Source organism: Nilaparvata lugens, chromosome 3, assembly GCF_014356525.2.
Source record: "Nilaparvata lugens isolate BPH chromosome 3, ASM1435652v1, whole genome shotgun sequence".
Classification (NCBI taxonomy): Eukaryota; Metazoa; Arthropoda; class Insecta; order Hemiptera; family Delphacidae; genus Nilaparvata; species Nilaparvata lugens.
The window spans coordinates 17,279,642-17,306,069 of NC_052506.1; the positions used below are offsets into that span (position 1 = coordinate 17,279,642).

The 26,428-nt window shown below is 36.6% G+C and overlaps 1 protein-coding gene across 1 annotated transcript in view; it reads left to right on the top strand.

Annotated features, from left to right (window-relative positions):
* The window catches only part of LOC111047898 (MAM domain-containing glycosylphosphatidylinositol anchor protein 1), a 168,976-nt gene that overhangs the window by 46,587 nt on the left and 95,961 nt on the right, over window positions 1–26,428 (top strand). Inside the window, exon 3 of the mRNA XM_022333752.2 lies at window positions 18,682–18,933. Coding sequence (XP_022189444.2) covers window positions 18,682–18,933 — 252 coding nt within the window. The remainder of the gene's footprint in view (window positions 1–18,681; window positions 18,934–26,428) is intronic.

A 26,428-nucleotide genomic window follows, 5' to 3' on the forward strand; every position in this document is an offset into this window, starting at 1 on the left:
CGGCAGTTAATAGGCGGCAACTGTAGGCCAATTCAAAAATATTTATATATATTTATATAATTGTAGTAGATTTTGTGTAAAAATTTGTGTAATCTATGTTATCAATATGGCTCGAATGCAAAGAAATTATTAATCATATAATCTAAGCAATATTTTGGCATTCTTTGTAAGATCTATTTGAATTTAATGGCGGAGGATTGAGATATTTAAATTTTATGCTAATTTGAAAGTCGGAAAGAGGATCTGTAAAACTTGAGAAGGAAGAACCAGCACTCGCCAGCCAGATGCCACCATAAGAGGACCCCAAATATTTTAGAGCGAAGTACCTTATTAATAATTTTGTAAAAATTAAAGTTAAAGTAAATTATTAAATTTCTTAAAAGACTTCGTGATGCTATTGTGAAGCAGAAGTCATTTTTCATTTTTATTAAATTTATAACCCCTGGAGGAGACGATTCCGGCTACCATATTCCCGGACCGCATGGAGTTGGATCGACATCGGCGGCTTACAAGAAGATTTTCGACACGTGAGTGATTAAATTTGAATTTAGTGATGGGCGCCCTAGTGCTTCGAAATAATCTGATGATCAAAGCTAGCTCGCCGAAAGGGTTATTATAAATTAAGAAATTAATAAGAGTAATACTTGCGCAAGTAAAAATTAGTATTAAAGGTATTTATTGAAAGAAAAATATAGATCAATATTTTAGAAATTTCTATTTAATCAAAGAAGTACGAAATCTAGGCTATCAAACGTATGCATACAATATTTAATTTTTTGCAATACAATTTGCGATAATTTATCATAGTTCTAATTCACTAGATGAATGGCTCTACCTATTCCGTCAGGTGCCGAATCTTGCACCCTGAGATAAAAATATATATTCGATACAAATAAATCTACTAAATACTAGAGATTTTAATATATAGATATATTTGGATTATTAGTGGCTAATTTATCAAGCTGATCTTAGAGCACATATTTATGATTGAATTATCCAAGCCGACAAGTATTAGCAAGTACATGTCACAGCTACATGCCAAAGAATGCATATGATTTCAAGATAAAGGCACATGGTAATGATTCGTGCCATAAATCTAGAATATAAAGTTAGCCTGTGATATTTTTATTGATTTCAAATATTGTTCTATTTTTATATTATATTTTTTATCGCTCTATATATATTTTTTGCCTCGATTGATCTTGCATTATTTGTGTAATATATGTGTGAAATTTTCATGGTGTGCAATTTATTTTTTATTCCTCATCTCTATAGTATAAGTATCATTTATATATATATATTTATTATTATTGAATTACAAGAGTTATTGGAGAAGCCCATATCTAGGCCTATCAAGATTTTTTAAGACTGAATACTATTAGAAAACCACGCCCTAATTATATTAAATCTCATGCTTTACCGACTGATGCCAAGCAGGAGGCTAATCGTTATTTAAATATAAAGAATAACGTGACAGAAAGACATGTCGCCCAACGTGGGCTGATGATGAGAGCCAAGCTCATTGAATAATTATTTGAAATTAGGTCAATAACCATATTGAAAATTATAGATAACTTATACGAGTTGTGAGGAAAACTGGCGAAGGAAATTTGTATTACTTTTTGGGGAATCAATAGCTTTAAATAAAGAGAAATTATATGTTTTAAAGAAAATTTTATATTATTAGTACTGTGAAAAATATGTTTATAGAGAGAGCTATTATATTTTATGGGCCTAAACTGCTAGTCAGAAATCAATGAATAGTATTATTATATTATAAGAGCTTAAGTAATAAATAGGTTACCTGGCTTGTAATGTCCATAGGCCTATCCTCATTTGTGTCCTTATTAATGCCTTGTTGGCCAAAACTTTCACTTTTTTAACAAACACTTGACACTTAATCCATTTTTAAAATATGAGTCTCTTTTCGTCCACGCAAAGTAAGGTAGCAGACACACTGCAGACGGCGATAGTAGCGGAGATCGACGCTGAGGGGGGCGCGATGGAGTCCAACGCCCAGATATCTTCAATCACCGCCAAGAATCCTGTGAACAGTAATAAACCGTTAAATGTCTCCCAAGAAGCAATAAGGAGGGTTATAGTAGAGGGGATGATCAAGTCATTTTCTAATAGTTTAGAAAAAACAATGACCACAGTAATGAAGAACTTAAAGGCGGAAATGAAGGAAATGCGGGAATCACTGAAGGATACATCGGTAAGAATGGGTAAGGAGACTGCGGAAAGAATAGATAACCTACCAGCACAAAACACTTCACAAATTCATGAAATAGCTACAAACAGGAACAATAGTCAACTTATTTCCATAAATAAACAACAGAATAGTAAATCTACACAAATAGCTCACCTAAATTCTGATATAAATCAAAACAAAGTACAACTTAATTCATTGGAGACAGCCGTTGGAGAACAGCAATTATTTTCATCTGAATTAAATGCCGAAGTAGTAGATAATGAAACAGAAGCTTCTAGTCATTGGAAACAGGCCCAAGAGAAGTTGGTACAACTTGAAAGTCAAATACATCAATTTCCGCACGAGAATATAGAGCCTATTCCCATAGCAACGTTTGATTCACTACACAGTTTCAATGAATTAGGCCGTTTTGACAATACAGACCGCTATCTCCAACCTAAAGAATTTATAGATCAGATAAAACTAGTTCAATCATTAACACCCACCTCTTGGAATTTTTGGCGTCTTCGTTTGACTAGTTTATTGATTGGCGAACCCCTGATGTTCTTTCGGAGTAGAGTCCATGAATTTACATCATTGGATGAGTTTGTAGCTGTCTTCCTGGAACAGTATTGGAGCAGAAGTAAACAGTTGGACGTGCTAGCGGACATTATATCATGCGATTTCAACCCTAACTTAGACGGTGCATGTACCACTTTCGTCACTGCCTACAGTTTAAAAATTCTCAATTGAGCGAGCCCATTAATGAATCGGCATTAGCAAGTATTATTTTAAAGAAGCTACCGTATCAAGTTAGAATGGCACTCGCCACACAACCCATTACTGATTGTAAACAGCTGATAAATCATTTATATGGCATACAGTCTGTGATGGCAATATCAAACCACCGTTCAGACCAGAGATACGCACAAAATCAACATAACTCAAAATTTAATCAGTATAACAGCCAAAATTATGAATCAGTACCATATGATTGCTCACGATCTACCCCTCAATTTAAACGCCGCTATAATCATAATCAAAATAACAGCTGGAATAATAGAAGTTTTCAGAATCGTCAAACAAATCATTATCCACAGCAAACCTATGAAAGAAAGTATTATTATGGCCATGATCGATTTAACACAAATAATGATTACACTCAGAATAATTATAATAGAAATTACAAACCGCCACCTCATCAAATAAGTACAAACTACACATTAGAGCATGCGTCCAGATCAAATCACCAAAAAACACAGAACCCAACACCCAACAACCCGCCACCAGATATACAGAAAACTACAGCTAATAAACCAGGACTATATGATACCCCCGATATAACACCTACAAGCTCCAATGAAACAAACAACGAAAATCAAGAAATTCCAACATCATACACCACCTTTAGAAATGATTTACCGGAAATATTATTAGAAGAACCGAAATATTAGAAAAACAGATGTTAACACCAGATAAACCACCACCAAAACCACCGCCCACCATGCAATTAAAACCAGCCGCAAGCAACAACCCATTTTAAGTATATTGTTTCCCGCCGAAGACCCATCACCGCAGGAAGAGCAGCCGCACATCAAGAGACCGCCACCATGTATCTGCACACCACACCCGCGCATCATTTGACCCCACAGCAGACCAAGGACCCGACCAAGAGGACGACAACAGGGAGGACGGACTACCGGATAAGAGGAGCGACCATCGTAAGGCCGGAGACGGAGGCGCCCGAGGACACCCGACCGGCATCAGGACGAGGAGAACGGACTACATGACCGAAAAAAGAACATGCACCGAAAGGCCCGGAGGCGGAAGAAACGGAGGAACCGCGCGCGCCGATGGAAGCCGCATGCACGCTTCAAGAGGCCAAGGAGGATTCCGGACCGGCACCAAGGAGGACAGGAAGAGATCACCGACGGCGTGCATCCGCGGCACATACGCTTCAAGAGAGATATTCAGCTATGTGACCGGAAAAATGGATCAAAGAAATGGGATGAAAACAGAGCTACTAAAAGGTTTATTACGGATTCATGCATGGGCAACAACAAAGTGGACTACTTATTGAGACTGATGAAGGAAAAACGGTGTCTAGGAAGAGTGAAAGAATTAAAAAATAATATTAATAAAATGGAAGTACCTGGATATTATACTATTGAAAAGATGATAAATGTTTGGATATGGTGTTTAATGTTTGTAATAATGGCTGTGATATTAATAAAAGACTGTGTTGTGGATAGGACGAAAATATTGTATTGTTGTTGTTAAATGGATCTATTATTGATGATTGGAAATTTAATATTATAAGAATGTTTATTGTTACAAACCTAATGAGTTATAATGAGCCGAAATTAAGAATACTAGATGAAAAAATGAAAGGAAGGATGAGTTAAGAGTACAGATGATTGGAAAAAGAATGGATTAAAAGGAATTATCATAAATGAAGCTTGGAATTATTTAAAGGAATACACCAGATACCGGGGTTTTATATTCATGAAGATAAATTAATAATAGGACAGCCTCAACAATCAACAAATGGATAGCAGATAACCCAACCAGCCTACAGTATAGCTACAAGCAGAAAGTCAAAAGATATGGGAAGACCACAACAATTCTACATGAAATATCACAGAATTTGAAATAAATATGATAAGAAGTCAAAGGAAAACAACACTATCAAGCCAATTACTAACCTTCCTTAATAAATTTAAAATTGGTATAGGACCTCGTGGCAACAATCCAATGTTTTAATTCCTTCCAGCCGTCAGAAGCCTGCAATAAGGAAAAGAACAATTTTTAAATATGTAATTAAATTATATACATCAGATAAAAAAGGACACAAGCGGGGATAATAAAATTAAAATTTGTTAATTACCTTTTTAAGAGAAAAAATGAGCAGTTAGGTAGTTATGAAAGTCGATAGCAAATTCTGCTGTAACATGTAACACTATGAATTGTAGAACAGCGAACAGCTGACCAAAGCCACCCAAATCAAATGAATGTAATATCTGTTGAACATATGTTTATAAAAGAAGTACTGTACCCAAAGAGTTATTTATTATTGTTATTTATTATATTTATTAATGTCGATATATTTATTTATATGTTTTTATATTATTACTTTTAATTATGCCACGTTTGTTACCTGAAAAGATTTAAAGTGAATACCAATTACCAAAACCAAAGAGCCATTAGCAAAAGAAAGTATTGTACCTGATGTATAGAAAATTATTTATATTAAGACCTAAGAAATACTATAAGATATAAGCCCAGAAGTTTATGAATCGAAATTATTGTCTAAAAGGAATCATCTATGAGAATTATGAAATGTGTGTAGTTAAGTTGGCAGCCCTGCAAGCGGCGAATTCAAAATTACTGTGTTGTAAATGGTGTCAGGAGGAGTGCGTTTAGAAGTTTATATTTATGATATTTTTATGTGTGTTGAGGAGGAGAATTTGTTATTGTTTTGATAAAGGTATAAAGGAGATGCAGCAAATATGACTGCGAAATGTGATAGAAGTAGGAGAGTATAATTTATAAATAAAGTATAGTGTATATCAGTGTATTGAAGGGTGGGTTTTCATTAAAAACATTGTGATTCTCAAATATTTTGAATTCAAACCCAGGGGCGTGTGTAAAGGTATCAAATTTGGGTAGATAAAAAGCCCTAACAGAAATAATAATAGGTCTAAAAATAAAGTAATTGGCTAATATCGCCAAGCAGATAATAATCAAGATAAGATAGCATCAGCTTGTTCTGGCTAAATGGTACAAGAACTTAAAAAGGATTTGAAGAAAGTTTACTACTCATAAATATATTATTTATAAAATATTTGAAGATTGAGGTTAGATAGATGTATTCACAGATCGGTGACCTAGAGATCGATCAAACCGAAGAACGTAGAATCTGACCAAAACCCCTTGGCAGAGCTTTATTGCATCAGACGGTGTGCAATGTGAAAAAACACCCGTCCACGTGGCTAATTATTAGTTAGCATGGAATTAATATTAATATATAGAATATTAACTAGCATGCAAAGAGCATAAATAAAAAACCAAATAAAAATAATTAATGTATTCAGGAAATAAGAGTTACCAGGCGCATGAATACCTAATAAAATTTGCATGCACCAATAGTAAAACGGCAGTTAATAGGCGGCAACTGTAGGCCAGTTCAAAAATATTTATATATATTTATATAAATGTACTAGTTTTGTATATAAAATTTGTGTAATCTATGTTATCAATATGGCTCGAATGCAAAGAAATTATTAATCATATAATCTAAGCAATATCTTGGCATTCTTTGTAAGATCTATTTGAATTAATGGCGGAGGATTGAGATATTTAAATTTTATGCTAATTTGAAAGTCGGAAAGAGGATCTGTAAAACTTGAGAAGGAAGAACCAGCACTCGCCAACCAACGACTCGCCAGCCAGATGCCACCATAAGAGGACCCCAAATATTTTAGAGCGAAGTACCTTATTAATAATTTTGTAAAAATTAAAGTTAAAGTAAATTATTAAATTTCTTAAAAGACTTCGTGATGCTATTGTGAAGCAGAAGTCATTTTTCATTTTTATTAAATTTATAACCCCTGGAGGAGACGATTCCGGCTACCATATCCCGGACCGCATGGAGTTGGATCGACATCGGCGGCTACAAGAAGATTTTCGACACGTGAGTGATTAAATTTGAATTTAGTGATGGGCGCCCTAGTGCTTCGAATAATCTGATGATCAAAGCTAGCTCGCCGAAAGGGTTATTATAAATTAAGAAATTAATAAGAGTAATACTTGCGCAAGTAAAATTAGTATTAAAGGTATTTATTGAAAGAAAAATATATAGATCAATATTTTAGAAATTTCTATTTAATCAAAGAAGTACGAAATCTAGGCTATCAAACGTATGCATACAATATTTAATTTTTGCAATACAATTTGCGATAAAGCGACGCGATTTTAGCGTGGAATAATTCACGCTTTACCGTCCGGTGTGCTTAACATGGCCTTAATATACTTCTAAATAAAACGCAGTAATGAAGATGATACTGTTGGCGATATGTAAATAGAGCGCGGTGAGAATTTATGACCGGCGGGATTATGTAATTTATTTTCAGAGTAGAGAGTTGATTGTCTGAGTAAATGTGATGGTGTAGCGCGCGCTGTGTAGTGGTGAGGTGCACGAGTCGGGGGTGGGTCGTTGGTTAGGGGGGTAGGGGGGAAAACTCCAGTGCACAGCACAGCACCCCAGCGCACTGGGCTAACCGGTAGCATCATGCTAGTGTTTTTCGGCCTATCAGGAGGACCATTTATAATTTCGGGCTGTGTCACTGAATTTAATTTCGTTCCTGCCCGGAGACAAAACAAAACAGTTGAAGGTTATGAGCTACGAGCGTAGCGCGCTGCCATTTGGGTCGCAACAAATCCCTCCAACCGAAAATGATGACTCTCCAACCACCCTCTCCATCTCCTCTCACAACCATGACCACCGGCAATCTCAACAACAGCAATAGCGTTTAATCTTATCCAACAACTTTTTCATACATGTTTTGTCGACAATGACAAGCAAGTACGCTCAACCGCAACAATATCACCCAAATAACAGGTATTGTGTCACTACTTGACTCCCTCTACTCATGAACTCTGTGAGTTAATCTCATTGTTGAATCATAGAGACGAATAGGCTATGCTATGGAAATAAATTATATTCACGCTCATCATTTTTCAGATTTTTCACAGCTACATGAAACATTGATCTGCTTCCCACAATATAATGCAGTAAATCACGTTTGAGTTACAAAAGGATGATTCCATTCCATATGATTGTGGAAACTCATCGCTCTATCTCTTACTCATAAATATTCATCATTCGAATTGATAAACTATACTATTTCTCTTATCGAGCTCAGAGGAACTCATCCTTCTATTATTCATTTTTAAAATAATTGAATGTCAAGTATTGGACAACTTGAAATTCATATAATAGAGTTTTATCAGTATGTAATTATATTATGATAATATATCATTTATGATTGAGTACTGGGATAGAACCAGAATCCTATAAAAACTTGAAGTTTCAAGAGCCATCGGACATTACATTCGAGGGGAGGCTGATTTCTGTTTACATTGTCATTCTGCATCATTCCGCTGGATGAAAGCATCCACGGATAAACAAAACAGACCTCAACAGGTATGAAAAAACCTATTTTGTTTCACAAAGAGATACAGCGATGTGTATTTGGTGAGTAGATATTGCTAGCAGACACCAGATGAGGATTGACTTGCCACGGTTTGATTATGTGAGCGGTGGCTGTAAGTTTGTTTTGGGGTTGTGGGCTGAGGCTGTGGCTGTACAGCACACAACACACATGGGCCGTTGCCACGTCAATGACGACGAGGACGATCACATAGGCACTGCACTGACTGACCTCTCTCTGCTTCCTCCACCGGAAAGCCAGAGCTCTCTGTACGCGCACCATGTTTGGCCACGTGCTTTTTGACCCTTCCTAATTTCACCCTCCAGCAGTTTGGCACGGTGAAGCTTTGGCTTTACAATGTCAGCATGATTTAGGATTGCTTAGCATTCCGTTTTGTTTGTTTGTGACGTGGAGGCAACGGCTTGTGACCGCGGCTGGCTCGCCACCCATCAAAAATTACAGCAGCGTTACATGGCTTTCGAAACCGCTACATTTGATGTCGGAAACTGTTTATTACAATGATTTGTTTATCAAATTAATTAAAATATTATTCTCACTGAGCATATTACATGTTCTCGTGGAAACATCTGCTGTACTGTTATAATGTATCTCGATGTTATGTACAATGTGATTTAATTGTAAATTGCTTATATTTTATTAATATGCTAAGAGATCTTGATCGACAAATCCTCATTGAAAGGATAAAAAAATAACGGACTAGATGATGATAACAGAGTGATTCTGTTGTGTCCTGGAATCAATCATATGATGCTCAAACATTGAGGTACAATAATATCAACGTCTTTCCTTTCATAAATTGAAAATGATTTCTTTTGAGCACCCAACCGATTAGGTGCCAACCCATATAAAGAGTTTTTTCAGGCGTTTTTGCACTGGCGGCGGGCGAGTTGGCAGGGAAGGAAGCTCTCCGTTTGGCTGATTATCAGCTGACTGGGTTGGCGTTCGGGAATCAGCTGATAATTAGCCAATCGGACAGCTTCCTGTCCTGCCGACTCATCCGCCGCAGTGCAAAACAGTTGAAAACGCTTCATTTGTTTTGGCCCTGACTTTCATTCCAAATTCACTTGCAATTGTCAGTGTCGCAAATCACAAATTTTTGAAAATAATACTTCCCCAACTCTTTGTTACAGATTCAAGTATATAGTTCAAAAGTTCAAATCTAGTTACTCACTGGCTCTAATTCAACATTCACAATTTATAAATAGAGATTATTAATAGAATTTATTAAATAGAAATCGGGAATATCTCATAAAAACTTGACATATAAGGCTGTAGTGTAACATGTAAGCCATTTCACAATGGTCTATTGCTGTATATCTGCAAAGATTGCCAGTATACTAAATAAGAAACGTGATAAATATTGAATATGAGATAAGAAATGTAAAGAATCGTTTTGCAGCATAGCATTGCATGTGGATGAATTAGGGTGGGGTGGTATGGCGGGTGCGGAAGAGTGTGGCTGCACGAGAATGATCAAGGCGAATTTCCGGATCGTATAGGGACCTCCTCGGGATGTTGCAGTTTGGCGCTTCCAACAATGAACAGATGCTCTTGGTTGTTCGGCGCTCATCTCCTGCCTCCTCTCCTGCCGCCGTGGTCTTCCTCAACAAGACGCGATACAAGATGATGAGGGGAGGGGATTGAGCGTGGGTATGGGCGTGGGCCCATCGTTGCGGCTCAGTCACGCACGCCAGCCAACTTTCCAACTTTTGATTTATTCCTTCTCCCTTACCCACCAGCTCCTGTTTTCATCCTGACTGTTCCTTTGCTCCCCTTCGTCGCCTTGGCACTCCTTTTTTCCTGCTCTCCGATCTCCTCCTTTCTAATATTTACCAAATTGCCAGATCCCAACTCTCAACAACGGCGGTGGGTGGTTTTCCCTATAAATTACTCTGCCTCACTGTACAAGCATCCTGTTCGCGATACCTGTTCGCTTGCCTTATACAGTTTCAAAATGAGGCGGCTAAGGAAGACATTATTTCAAATTTATTAGCTCGTTTATTACGCACACGAGTCTGTTTGTTTTCGACTAATTTTCTTTCAGAATCAACCTGTTAAGTGTAAAATTTATTTCCATTAGACTTCACATAATTCTTGACTACTGAAAATTTTTGAGAGGCTGAATGTTTTTCTTCTTATCGATAATTCAGCTCAGATATTTCCTTACTATCTGTCAAGAGTTGGAAGAAGAATTGATTGATAGAACGAATGAGTGGATTTATTTGCTACAATTTATTACGCAATAATTAACAAATTCATAATTACTACTGTATTGAGACTCGAATATAATTCAATCGATAAATGCTCTTGGATTGATGCATTGATTTAAGTAGTTTAAACTACTTAAAGCTAAAGAGTAGTAGGGTTCGACAGGTATTGTAAGGTCTTAATTAATTAAGGAAATCATTTCCTCTAAAATTCTGAAAGTTAAGAAACCATTCTACCCTTCAATTAACTTACAAGAAATTATGAAGTTGCATCGTGATTTATGGTAATTCAAGCAATTAAGATATAATGCATCCTATTGATGTAGGACAAATGTTTTAAGTGGATTTAGGGGAAGAAATATTGGGTCTAGGGGCTTCAAATCGCTAAATCCGGCCCTGTCTATTTATGGCCACTTTGTAGCTAAAATGTTATGAAATTGTTCCAAACCAAGCTGTGGATGTGTTTTGAAGATATAAGGCTTGGTTCCAATCATGGATGTTTTGAAGAAACGTACCAGAGCAATTCCGGAGGAAAATACCACAAGGAATGGGGAAAATAGTGGCGAGAATGAAATTGTGTGGTTGAGTCTGAAATATAATAATGGATACGTAAGGAAAATTGAATAGGAAATGGCTTAGAGTAACCTTAGCCAGAGGCATCCTATGAATGATTAAATTTTTCTTGATGTTCACTTGGATAGAGAATGATAACAATATGAAGAACACATTTATTTCGGGAAACATTGTATGGATTTCTGTACTTGTCAAAAACACTTCTTTCCAAGAAATACTAGCCAGCAAATGATAAAAGGTTGTCTTAATATTATTTTGGGGTACGGTACTACAACCGGAAACTTGATTGCATATGCACTGTGCTATGATATGTTATTTAGCCTACTTGAATAACAGAATAATAATTATCACTCAGTAATTTTTTTCAATATATTCCAGTGGAGATTCACCTCTCTTTGAAATTGTTGAAATCCCATTGAAGAAAAGAGTTGTTGAAATTTTTTCCATTGTTAATGTGCTGCCACCTCAAACCTAGGCATCGGTTGAAGTTGAAGATCGTCTAGAGTCTAGATATTCAGAATAGAGGAACGAACTGATTAGCTAGCTCTATTAATTGGATAAGTTTTCCGTCGGCTATTCCAATTATTTACATCATACATTTTCGAGAACTCATAGAAATATAATCATAGAAACTTCCACCTCAATCTATATTGACGATTCTCATTTGTATTAATTTCACACAAAACGTGACTGCGGATAACAGCCAAGAGCCAAGATACGATGATTATTTCAACTGCATCCAGCAACATTTCAAAGATATTATAGACTAGAACAAGTTGTAAGTTATTATTGTCAGACTTGTTGACTTGGTTATGGTTATTAATAAGAGGTTCGAGGCGAACAACTTGTTAATTATAAGTTTGTGGTAATTATCGCATTGCCGCAGGAGTTTTCTAATTAACCGAAGGTTTTCTCCGCCAAATTCAATTAGCTGCTACGACCACACCCTCTCGCTTCCCTTTTATGCACGCCCTGTATGCTTCTGACTATATAGGCTCACCTGATTCTGTGACACTCCGCATTACCAATAATCACATTGCCATCGGCACGCCATGCTGTTCAATTCTAAAGCTCTCATCTCCGCTCGTTTCATGCAACAGAACTCAGATTCTATTCCCGATTCCTGATCTCAGCAATATCGAAAACATATTAATATCAGGATTTGCACTTTTTCCATGAGCATAAACCATGATTATTTTTCAAAATGTGCAGGAGATAGCATTGGCAGATTTTTCTGTATTAAATGTTAACAAGGAACGTGACTCTCGGTGGATATACCTGATGACCTTTCTTTATTACAATCTATTGTGATCAATAATAGTCTAAAATCATGAAGATGATACGTTTGTTAGATTAGCTGCGTATATTCTCTGTAATGGATGGATTGACAACAATTTCGAATTTGAATCACTAAGTCTAATGTGCATCATTTCGGGTGTAAAAGGAAATAGTTCAGCTGTCGATTTAAACCTGGAATGGAACACAATATTATATTGAATGCGATCATACCTTCATGTGAACGTAGACTAACGTTAAACGTAGATGCTGCGTACTGTCTCAAGCCTTGCTTCGAACTCTTCATTTTATACAGGTTTGGAGAGGATAACTCCCTTTTCGCAAAAATGACTCGCCAATATCAAGAAGTGGAAGCTTGAGCTAAGTAGCTAATAGCTAAACTATTGCTCTCTTCAATCTAGCTGTAATTTTAGAGAAGAAATATAGAAGAGAGACGAGGTAAATGAGATGGAGGAATAATGAACATAATCGTTATAATAAGGAAATATTATTTATGATTCCACATTACCTCGTGAATACTGTGGATATATCAGTACTACAATTTGCTTTGGTATCTACAGAACAACTTGTCATTTATGTGCTGTTCAGTGTTTACACTGGGAGTATGCATTGGAGCATTCCACAAGATGAGAGCCGATAACATTAGGAAAATTACCAATTTAAAAAATAACAAAACATTTTCAAGTATGGAACCATCATTATCAATGACTTGAGTCGCAACTAATGAAGAATAAGTGCGATTCTCAACTAATAAGTAGTTAGCCTACTTACTAATGAGCCTACTAGAATGGATTGATATTTCTATTCTTTTATGAAATTCAGATGAATCTCACTATGATTATGAGACAAAAACTATCTCCAAATTGTGTTGCTTAGATAACTACTGGCATTTACTCTCTGAATCTCCATCAAAAACAAATTGCCAAATATCAATAATCATTCGAGTAACTATCAGTTATCTTCCTGAAAGGACCTCAAGAGGCTAATCGATCATGTAAAACGTGCCTAATTGAGATATTTACAGTCCGGGAGTGAATGACGCTTGAGCGTGAATTTTTTACTCTACTGCGGCATTTCGATTCCCCCTTTCATATCAACTGGTTCAAGTTGCTTGAAGCATGGAAGCATAAATCGGACGGATTGCGTTGGGATAATGAAGCTCGCACTAGATTGCAGTCATGCGCAGTCTTTATCAACTATGATAATGCAATTATAACCATTATCATTGGCGCTCATTGAAAAAGCAATCAGTAGTTGGGATTGTATCTGGAGCCATTTGCGCAGTTCAGTCAGTTTTCATGTGAAGGAGAAAACTCTCCTAATGAAGTTGTCTGCATATGAGTGCATTTGTTGACAATGACCATTCTGCATGGGTTTATTGTGCTTGTTCGTGCTGCAATTGGATTGAGCTACAATCTGCAACGAGCACAACAAGCGTAGAAATATTCAATAGACTGGAATGCTATTGCAAAGAATGACATTGCTCGTAATTGGATTTACCAGCTACTGAGAAACATTCAGCACACCAAACTGAGAGAGCACTACTATTGTCTGCAACAATTGCTACATCTGCAATATTCACTAAACGCTCATTGTTACTGATAAGCTCATTTAGTTCCAAACTAACTGGTGGCAGACTCGCTCACTCTCACTGCACATTGGTTAGAATGAGCATTGTCTTAGTAATACTACGACCTTACTATATCGATAGTAAAAATGAATAGATAAGTTAATCTTCACTGTGAAGAGTAAACAGTACTATATTTATGAGATAGTTGAAATTTATCATAAAAATATTCAAGAAATGTTTTAACAGTATACTCGAATTCTATAAGTCTTTTAAACTAGAAAAGTAAACACGATAACACTTTTTGAATGATGTTTCATAGTCTTAGAATGATGTAACACTTGTTAGTTGATGATGGAAGAGTCTTCTTTTCTAGTTAGGCAATCTCTTGATTATTCAATAAATCAATTGAGGAGTTGGGTGGAGAAACTACCTTAGTCGAAAAATCAAGTTTTGAATGAATTGAGTTTGAAACATTCTGTGCCTATTTCGATTGCATTGTTACAATACAATATTCAATCAAGTATTAGAACTTTATTCATCTTATCATGTTGTTCACGAAGCTCTCATTCATAAATATCTAGAATACAAGGCTACTTGATATTCATTTATTTGAAAATTGAAATAAAAATAGATTAGCACTTTTGGCACACTTACGAAAAAGGTACACAACTTGATAAATTTCGAATATAGAACAGCCTTCAATATATCAATCTGTTCATAATTTAATGGCGGTTATAATGAAGTACGGTGGCCGCGAGTCGCTTTCTACCCACCTCCTCAATTGCACAGTTTGAAGTGAGTAAGGGAATAATAATTGCAAGAAATAAATTTGTCCAGTTGAAATAAGTATCACCAGAATCACCAAAAATTTGAGTTTGTATAGCTTATTTTGCTTGTTCAGAAAGTATTTTGCTCTTTATGGTTTCTGTGATGAATCAACATTATTCTTCTCAAAACCAAAACATTGAAAATTTCTAATAACGTATTTCATCAGGGCTTCTTGATTTTTTAGTTGAAAAATAATTCCATAGTACCTTTTTTCAAAGGGTATTTTATTCTATGTGGAAAAGTTTTTTAAAAAACGTATAAAAATTGAATTATTTTCAATCATTGAAGGCTATTTATATTATGTTATTACAGTGAATATCGATAATCATTGTCGAACCTTATTCCATTGATCAACACTAAAAATAAAGTTCAACTCGAGCATTGCCAATAATCCTATTCTTTTTAGGCTGCTTCAAGCTCAAGAAGATCTCTCAAGAGTGAGAGAGAAGCCGAGGCAGTGGTGATGGGACAATATTATTTATTCGCGATGAATGACAGCCGAAGCGTTCGTGTGTCGAGCTCACAGAAATATGAGTTCGCCAGATAACAATGGCAGTGTAATAAGAAAGGCGCCCTGCGAGATTTATACCATATTGTGAGAAGAAAATTTGTTGTGTAGGCCGCGTACCAAGCGATTATTCCTCGGGGAAATTTTTTTATCTGGTTCACAACGACATGGCTAATAGATGGCAGTTTCAGGTCGAAGATCAGCCCAAGGCACGTAAAATGAAGATACATATGGCTGTGTCATCCGTCGATTATTGGACCGGAGCCAATGCCCGGTTCCCCGAGAGCTGAGCGAAACTGTTCTTGAGCTTATCACGGTCCGGCGAGGCCAAGTAGAGCAGTTTCCCAACCCTCACCCCCCAACACCAAACCACCAACCGGCAAAGACTCAGCACTTATCCGAGCTGAATAGATTTTCCTGGCCTCGCACACAACACATCTTCTGCCCCGTCTACCCCTCTCCATCATCCAACATCTCACTTGACTGCCTCGTTAAAAATTTCGACCAATGAGATTGCCCATCACCACCAGCCTCCCCCACTTCAAGATAGGCTTCATTCCAAAAGTTGGCCTTCCAACGGATAATCTCGTTTACTTCAATTTTACCAAGAATTGTCCTTGAACAACAAATCATTGAATCAATTTTTTGGAAGTGGAATAATTCTACAAAATCATGTATAAAGTGCACATCATACAAGCACATTCTCTTTGTCTCTGGCTTTATACCATATTATTTAAGAATTGAAAAAATCTATTTGATCTATTGTGTTGTAATCATCCACCATGTGAAGATATAATGTTTGAAGTGGGTTATATTACCTGTATATACAGGTTGTTTCAGAAGTAGTGTCGAACATTTTAGGGTATTGTTCCTGGATGATAGGAGACTACAAATGTCGTATTTAAGTGTCCAAAACTCATCAGTTATCCTTATAGCTGCCATAAAAACATGAAGAAATCTGGAGGTAATATATAGGTATGTATGCCTCACTATACATACAGGTATGTATATTACCTCCAGATTTCTTCATGTTTCCAGCGTATAATTTGGAAAATTTATAAGAGCTAATGTATATTTTGTAGTGTTATAATCATTCATGATATTTTTCAGCATTGATATTTTCAAGAAAACTCGCTGCATAAACGGAATGTCAATAAGAGTGTCAGAGCCGTATCCACAAAATATTTTCAAAAAAGTTCTTGAGAATGAATATGCAAAAATGAAATCAAGTTCTGATTCAGTTGTGAAATAAAATTCACTACTCCAATAGAAATGTGTTATTCGTTGTGTTATCAAATTTGGCAAAAATATGCTTGTGAAGGCTATATCGTATTTCTCATCTATCATATTTGAAAAAAAAATATTCCGTCTGAGGAAATCCCAATGTTATTCCACACCTTGGAAAGAAGATTGGCTGCATGGAGTCTCATAAAACATAGGTCATAGCTGGTAAGTTACACGTATATGTTGTGATGAAGCTTGGTGCTCTAGCCTGGTCTAGCCAATAGCAGTGATTGCCAAGTCGACCTAAAAAGAATGCTTGCCAACCAAGTCCGTGAAACTAACGGAGTAACTTGCGCCTGGCATCAGATGATGAGGTCACACCGATCTCTCTACACAAGTCTCCTCTCAAGTCAGAAAGCTTTTATAATAAAAGGATACGCTTTCCAGAGTAAATACACTTGCTCAAGATAGACTGGATAGAGATTTACCAGTTTCCTTCGCTCCTCATAGTCTAGAAGGATTTTCAAAACGATGATGAGATTGACAGTGAGAATGTCCAAACAAAGGTAAAACTGATTGGACTGCGCTAGACTCATGAATATTTCATCAAATAATGGAAATTTATTTGGTGTAAGATCATGTTCAAATGGATTGGATATGAATTTTCCCAAAGAAAATATGGAAACTCTAAAGATGTTCTTATGATCAGTTGTTCTTTTATTAGTTTTTATCATTATGGGTTACGCAATTCCTACAAATTATAACATACTTTATCAAAATAATTTTATTTTATTCATCATCTTTATTAATCTTCGTTGTAATTTTCTACAAGAAATAATATGATTCCCAGTCTCCTAGTCTTCCAATATTCATGCCGAGAGGAATTTCGTGTGTTAATGCATGGAATCTCAATACACATTAATAAATCCTCTGTCAATACGATGTCAATATACCGTTCGCTGTAAAGCTGTGAATACTTGCTGTGAATTTTTGCTGTAGAAAGGATGTTCGAAAGGTCCCATGATTTATTATTTATGGTATAATACTAGGCTTCTACAGTCTATTTGCATAGTAGTAACTATATTATATTACCTCCAGACTCCATCATGTTCTCAACGTATAATTTGGCACATTATGAATTCATAAGAGCTATATTTTAGCCATGATAGGCAATTGGAAAATCAACAGGTTCCATGGAGTAACTTGACTTCAAGAAGTAATTCTACAATAATTTATTGATGTTACTATTAAAACTACATATTCTAACTTTGAATTGAGATGTTATTGGTGTTGCATTTGTATGAATTGTACGTTACTTTTATTGTGTCGCATATTTTCATGAAATATATCATTATGATACGCTGCCTGCATTTCTAGGTTTTTGAATTGAATCACTTTTCCATCTATCCTCTATCCATGTGGATATGAATAGATTCCATCTATCCATAATCCTCGACATTCTAGTAAATAAATATTAGATAACAACTTACTCATTTTCCATCAATTTTCACGTAGATATCTCTCCTCTTCCTCTATCAAGTCTTCTCTTTCTTCCAATTTTTTACAAAGGTTTTGTGGTAGAAATGACATGGAGTTCTCCTCCGAGGAAATTAATCCACCTGTGAACGGAATCCACCTGTCCACACTTGTGAACGGAATAGTTGAGTGTGACGTAATGATCGAAAAGCAATGTCCGCCATTAACATGCCGACTATATTTCCCCGTCTTTTAACCGCATTATAATTGGTTTGTTCCAGATTGATTTCTACATAGATTGCAGGTTTGATGCCCAGTGAGATCGGACTCCCCAAATTATAATGCCAGTCCTTTATCAAAACGGGAAATGAATATTGATCATAATTTTGTAGCACACAAACCAATAAGGTTTTGCTGGTAACGCCGATTGATTTTAAGAAATTTAAAATTAGGCTATATTTTTTTACTTCTAATTGATTTTTTTCATATTATGCATTGTTTTTGTGTATTATTTTTAGGAAATAGATGAATTTGATAGGAGCTACTGACGAATGCATGACGTGTATGATTTACAGGTGGAGAGTCAGACGACGCGTCAGAGCTGCAGGTGGGCATCCAGCAAGAGGCACGCCTGGACTGCGACCTGTCAATGGTGGGGGGTGCGGTGAGGTGGAGGCACAACGGGCAGGAGGCCGAGTCCAACCTGTGGGACTCCCTCACCGGCCGCCTCTTCCTGCATTCCACCCGGGCGCACCACGCTGGCCTCTGGCAGTGTGAGGACACCATCTCAGGCCGCCGGGCGCAGCCCATAAGGCTTGTCGTTCTGGGTAAGTCCAACTATCATGCTTTTTCCATTTTATGTCGTTCGATTTTGAGAAAGAGCCGATTGCATCTTTCAATTAGGAATATGGACTCTCAAACTCTATCATCCATCATCAATAGAAGACATATCCTTATGACATCGCTTCTTTGTATGAAACTAATACGTTTTTCTAGAGAACAATGGCACTACTACTCTGTATGACCAATACATTTCTCTAGAAAACATCTTGTTATGGGATTGCTTCTCTGTATGATCTCTGGTTCCTCTGCTTTTTTGTAGATTGACGTATTTTCTCATCCTTTCTCTCTTGAGCTGTTTGGTTATTGATAATTCCAGAATATTGTTATTTACTCTGATATATGACTATCATTAAAGCACATATAATTTGGATGTTATTAGAATTTGAACCCTCTGTACAAAACTGCAATTTTTCCTCTCTTGATGATTGATCCTACTTTTTTGGCATCATTGCTAATTACATTTCGAATTTATGAAATTGCGGTGACATTTGAATTAAAAATATTATCCTTATTAGTATTTTGGAGGTGAGTTCATGATTTTTATTATAATTCGTCTTTTTTCGCTGTTTATTCAATTTATGATAGCCCTGAGAACCTTCATGATCATCTAAAAAACTGAGACCAATGTAAGATTATCCATTGCCAGGATTACGTTCATGTTCGACTGATAAAAATTGAATTATACATATAACATGAGTAAACAAAAACTGTACTCATATGGTTATAACAAACATCACCATAAAGCGTCCAGCTGTAGCGAGGACAAGTTTACTTGTAGTATCATAATTTTGGCGTGATATCGATGTCAAAATGATTTGTTCTGAAACTTGATACTTCAACTGTCAGACGAAATGACAATAAAAGACTTGAACGGAGGAGAATCGGTGGAGAATAAAGTTATGAAGCTCCCAATCACTTTGTCATTTACCAAAACGATTGTTACAGCTTTTGAATCAATCAATAATATTAATTTATTCTGCAACATGTAGATGATGAAGGTCTTAACATAATTATTCGTGACTACTCACTATCACTCCTAGACCCTAGACTGGGCAATTAACGTGTAGATTGGTACAAGTAGCTTGTGGAGTTGGTTGGATTCACGGTAAACATGTCAAACTCAATGGCCGTACATCTTGCTATTTACTTCTGGCTCATGTAGACCTGCCTTCTAGTAGTTGTCCCTTGGAAAGGAGGAAGGATGATGATGGTGGGGGGAAGGGGGACCTGTCTGCCATTAATCTCGCCTATAGCTGAGGATGCGTTGTACTTCGTTCAACTTCCCCTTGTTTGTTCAGGAGCGTTTACACGGTTCAGCCTTGCATTGACCATCGGCACTGTACTGGCACAACGCACAACGCACAACACAACTACACCTATACAGACCCACTTTTCAATTAGATTCGGGTCACGTGCTCTCTTCATTCTCGATTATTATTTTGTCTTTGCACTCCCGATTATATCGATTTTAAACGTCCTTTCAAATCTCTCAACGATGTCTCCTCCAACATATTGCTGAATAATTCTGATATATCTTTCCTGTTGGGAGGAAATACTGCAAACAACAATAAAATTATAAGTAAACCTGTCTTGAAATGTATCAGTAGCTGTTGTGATCCACTTCCGTACCTAGCCTTATTATTAAAGAAAAACTAGTTTAACTATGAAATTGTTCTCATTATATTGAACCATATTTCATCAAATCGATTAGTTCATATTCATTGGCATGGATTTACTCATCACCTCCGCAGTCCGCGCCCCTAGTCTTTCCTGATTAAGGTTGAGCAGCCCGGATAATTTGATTCAATCATTATTTTATTGATTGGTTGCAGCTTGTGTTTACGTAAATTGACTATAAAAATATAGTGTGGGATATGTGAGCTGATGAACTCAGTTTTTCAAGTATAGGTTGATATCACTGATTAATAAATAATGAGACAATTCCATAATTTTTGTCTCAGAACTGCGAATTTCCACGCACTAGTCCTTAAAAATATTTTTTTCAATGTATAATTATATTATTCATCGGAATAGAATAAGGAAACAGGGCTAGTACATGAAAACTACTTCATCCATAGACTTCACAGCTCTCGTTCCGTACAGATTTTGGGCTTTCGTATATCGAGAGGAATGAAGAAATGAGAATGAAAACGTAATGAGAAGGAGAATCGAGACGTAAGATGGAGAAGTAAGTGATAATTGGTTGATATAACAGATCGGAAAAGTGGAGAATGAATTGTCACATGAAACAGGGTTTTTATTGTTAGATTTTGGGACTTCATATTGTCGAGGAAATTGCAAACGACAGCCAGAAATGGGAGACATCATATCGAGTAGACAATGAGAAAACAAGTGAAATTTTCTTTCCATTTCTTTCTCATGCTCGTGGAAATTACTTGTCTCACGCAACAAAAGACATCTTCTGACAAATGAGCGAGAGTTGTGAGTTGGCCACTGCTAACGAGTCCAACTTGCAAAACTTTTCCTCTACTCTTATCAATTGAATTCCCTTCAATAAATATACAGCAAACATCATTTCCTTTCAGACTTCCTTTCGTTAGAGTTTTTAGTTGATGTTGACAGAAGAGTTCCTCTTTTGTTGCAGAGGAGCACAGGCTACTGCTTTTATTTCTTTCGAAATTATTTACTCCCAGACTTCTTGTGATGCTGCACTCTTACAGGATGATCAGTTTGATCACTTACAAGTTTCTTTAGACCCGTATTACTCATTCCAGACCTCGAACTTGGAACTTACTTCTAAATTGCTAATAACGGTATAGTTTTTTATTGTTACTATCGTATTTTGGATTGTCAACGGGGTTAGTCACGGTCACGTCACGATTCATTAATATTTTATGGATGATGTCTCGATTGAAATCAGTTCTAACAAACAAATAACCTTTCTATATAGAGTTCAAAGTTATCTCTTTGAAAAAATTCTAATTAATTCCTGAACCTATACGCCTACTCATGCTTTTGTAGACAAAGACAAAGTGAGGTAGGGTGCTTGAGTATTTCGGGAAACAAAAAATGGAATCCCTCCAGTGATCGACTAAATTGGAATTATTCACAGAATGTAAGCAATTCTGACGAACAATTCATGCGGGAAAGCGTTTGTTTACATATTTTCGCATTTTGTTTGTGCAAACAAAAATCTCCGGTTTGCCTTTTCCCGAATTTATTGTTGTTGGATCCAACATAGACGTTCTTCTCTCATCTTCTTCATTTGTCATTCTTTTCAGCGGGAATGGTAGAATCATATCCTGTCAAACTTCTTGATTGATTTAGAGTCAAGATCGAATTATTTGTTTGTTTTGACGATGCACAAGAAAACTCCAGCCACATACATGCAGTAATTGATTCTTGATCTTCAGTGTCAGAGTGGGATGCTGTTCATATCCACTTCAAATATCTTTCACTAAACTATAATACCTGTACACTATATTTTCATAGGGGAAGATCATGAATTGGAATTAATCGAGAAGCTTGCAAGATTGTGTGCTTCCACACTCATGAAATTTCTTGAGTGAAAATATTAGATCTAGAATATTACAAAAATACCTAGAATACCTATAATTGATTTTCGTGATGAGAACATAGCTCCATAGTTAATGCTGAAGCAATTGAGTGTTGTTGAGTCAACCAATTCAAATTGGGAACGAATAATCATTGGAAAATTCAATCCAACGAAAACGATCAGATCGGATGGAAATTGCCAATCCAAACATGGATCTTTATAGCATCAATTTAATCGTAGCAAATCAAATTGAATAGATTGCTACTTGGGAAGGATATTGATATCAGTTGAATGATTTCATATACGGTACCAATCAGACTGGACAAATCGGATTCAATCTGGAAATACAGATCAGTGCTGAAATGCAGTTATTCATTGGCTCGTATCAAACACTAATTAAACAAACATCAACAACTCATAATATGAAATCAGCATTTCATGCGATTGAGTTGAGTGATAAGGACAGTACTATATTTCGTTCCAACTTTTTCCATTAGCTGTTGTCATAACATGCTTTTGGAGAGATTGCATAAGATAAATTGCATGATAGTATCGAAGGTAATAAAAAAGAAGAACAGTTTCCCACACTTCTACAATATGAATGACTCACTATTAGTGACAAATAGATTTGAGGAATTGCAGTTGAGAGTTGAGAGTTGTTGAATATGATGAGGAATTTTAGGATTATGAAGGTCTGATTATATTTCGTAAGTAATAGTGGGATCAAAAGATTGAGAGCATTATTGGATAAGTTGTACCAGATTGTAATTATCATAAAACAACTATTTGATCATGATCCTTCAATGAATGTTTATACTCACACTCTTATTGAAGTGGAAGTGAAGTATATCCTCAGTTATTGTATATTATAAGGATATTATCATTAGCATAAAACCTTGTAGATTCATTTTGGGTAAAAAGATTCATTTTGAATATTGGATCATGTTTTGAATTGTATTGTTGTCAGTATTTGGAGCTGGCCAACTACGCCTTACTATAACCTTACGATTACATGACCAAACTACAATGTAAAAATGTTTAATACTGGAACACTAGGTGAGAAGAATACTCCTAATTTTCCAGATATGTACGGTATGGGCATGAAAGCTTGTTCCAGACTGCATTCACTTCTAATAGATCCAAATTAGGCCTAAACTAGAAATATTTTTTCAAGGTATCCTTGTAATAGGTCAATACTTCCTCTTAATAATATTGTCAAGTTTTCATGATAAAAATAAGCAATAGGATGTAATCTTTTAATCAATGTGGTTCTGTAATCTATCAGAAATTGCTCTGTTTTACTAGAAGAATATGATACATTGCCATAATTCATCGTGTTGTTCAATAGTAGCGTTCTGTTAGTGATGGAATGACCAACTGGAATGCCTGTAGACGTCGTATGCGAGTGGACTTGATGCGGATTGTTCCGAATGCTAATTCAGTACAGTTTTTAAACGGTTATGGCCATGCCAGTGCAATATGTGCTGGTGTGAGGGGGAAGGGGCAAAGTGGACTGTCACTGATTAAGATTATGGTTACGATGATTGTGCAATGATAATAATGGAGCCGTGTTCTCATTAGGCGAGAGTCATCAACGGGTTATTGAAGCTGCTACGGGGTCACTTTGCGAGACGAGCAAGTAATAAAGATTGATAATTATAGGGCACTGACTGGCACTGTGCATCACACAAAGATTCAATTATACAGTAGTCGTGGAAACGGCCGTCGATTGCCTTCCGATTCATGTAAACCCCTCGCCTGAATCACTCACCCCTTCTACACACTCATCATTGCCACTACACCATCCGAATTCCACTTATCAACAGTAGCAGCAGCTGGTACTACACTGATAACAGGACATCGCTCGGTCAGTTCATTACCACCTGACCGACCCCTCTCCACAGCAACCCCTGCATTGCATCGCGTTATTGCATTATTGTAGTACAAGTGCTCCCTGTAGCTGGGCGGCCCCGGAACAAACGCGCCTATAGAGAGTGATAATGCTCGCGGTGCCGATGCATGCTCCATGCTCGCAGCGTGAACAAATCCGCATCAGCGGCATGTTACACATTTCGGCCGCTCCCTTTGAGTCGCCAGGTAAATCACTCTGCACTGTTCAATTGCACAGCCCGGCCGCAAATGCATTACAGCCGAGCTCACTGGTCGGTGATTAACAGCTAACATTTAGAGTGGTCTCGATTTTTGGCGGTTCCACCACCAATTTTTCATTCCTGGAACAGGCTGAACTGACGCAACAAACGTGCATGGTAACTTCAACCTCTATGCTCATATTTCATATTGAATGATGAATCAGTCCAGAACAAAAAAATAAAGTGCTATTGAGGTGTTGAGTGATGGGTATCGATGCAAGAGTATTAGAAAAAATATTATCTATACACGCTATACTCATTCTGTATGATATTTTCCAATTTAAAAACAGGGGAACAATAGAATCAATACTGTAGAATAGAAAAGCTATCACAGAACGGAACTATGCTTTAGTGAGAAGATCTCTTCCTATGAAGAGTTCATGGGTGCGAGGATGTTTCAGCTCTTTCGTCTGATATTTTAAAGCTGGGGACAGTTGTTATATATTACAAATTACAAGATTACATCATCCAATTGATTGATAAATAGCAATTTATCTTATCTGTAACGTACATAAAGTAGTTGTTTCCATTTCACGAGTAGGTTTAAAAGTGGGATGTAGCTTCGGCATGTCTAGAAAAAAGAAATAAATTGATGATTTTGTTTCATTCATCAACTTGCTCTGATACGTAGCTGAAAGTCCATATGAGTACCAAATATAACGAACCAAGCAAGGTTTATTCTATGAATCTCTTATAAATGAGGCTTAATATTTTTATTTTTGAAGTTTCGTTTCCTCACGATCAGATTGAGAGGCTTTATGGATTGTTTGTTCCTTTGAGACTGATTTTCAATCCTGATCTGGGCATCAACCTTATCTTGGAAAGTTGTTATAATATTCCATTTTCTATTTTCAAATACGAAAGGGACAGCTAGATAGTAGTTTTTTAAAAAACATTGCGAGAATAGAATACAGGAGAATATTATATTACATTGAAATTGACTCTCAAGAGTCATTCACCCACTGTGCTTTGAGTTTATATAAAGGAATTCGCTTTGATATCAGGCCAGTGAATGACTGTTCAGAAGTTGCTATCAGCTATTTTCAATCCTACACCAATGCATGACAAACAAGAATGAGAGTATCTTATCAGGACCTCGTATATAGGAAGTCCTGATTATACCTCGTTTTGCCAAAATGTTACTTATGCCGGTGAATACTGTAGTTTGAACAGTCTGTTACAGTTGAGTCAATAGTCAGTATTTTGAGTTCACATTGAGATCGTTTGATCCGAACATCAGAAACACACATTCAAATGAGCTAAAATTCATTTAGTATGCAATCGAGTTTGGAAACTGTCATTTCACTTGCATGTGTTTATAATCGCATATTAATTTCCTCGCAGATTTTGCTCATCTCCTGATCGATAGGTGCAGGGGCTGAGATGGGTGAGTAGGGGGGAGGGAGCATTCGCTTCATACATTCATGCAAATTAAATTATCGAATTCATCAAATCTGTCAAGTGAGTTTACTGAGTTCGCTTTCCAATTTACCTTAGTCAATTAGAACACTCCACCGCACATGAACGCGACAATTAGCATTAGTCACATTCTGATTCGTGCCACAATGCAACTGCAGTACCCACTCCTCGTTCCTCTCTCACTGGTCGGTTTGTAAAGCTGTCTGATCAGTGCAAAACGATTGCATTGTCACGGGTGTGCTTCCAGTATTTGCAGGAAATCGCTTTGATATCTGACCGGTGATCAAGGGAATCGTTTCAGCCACTGGCTCTAAACTGTGTGGGATATTAGATTGCAATTCACAGAAATATTTGTTTGCTTATGCTCCTCTGGGGGAAATCAACTGTCAAAAT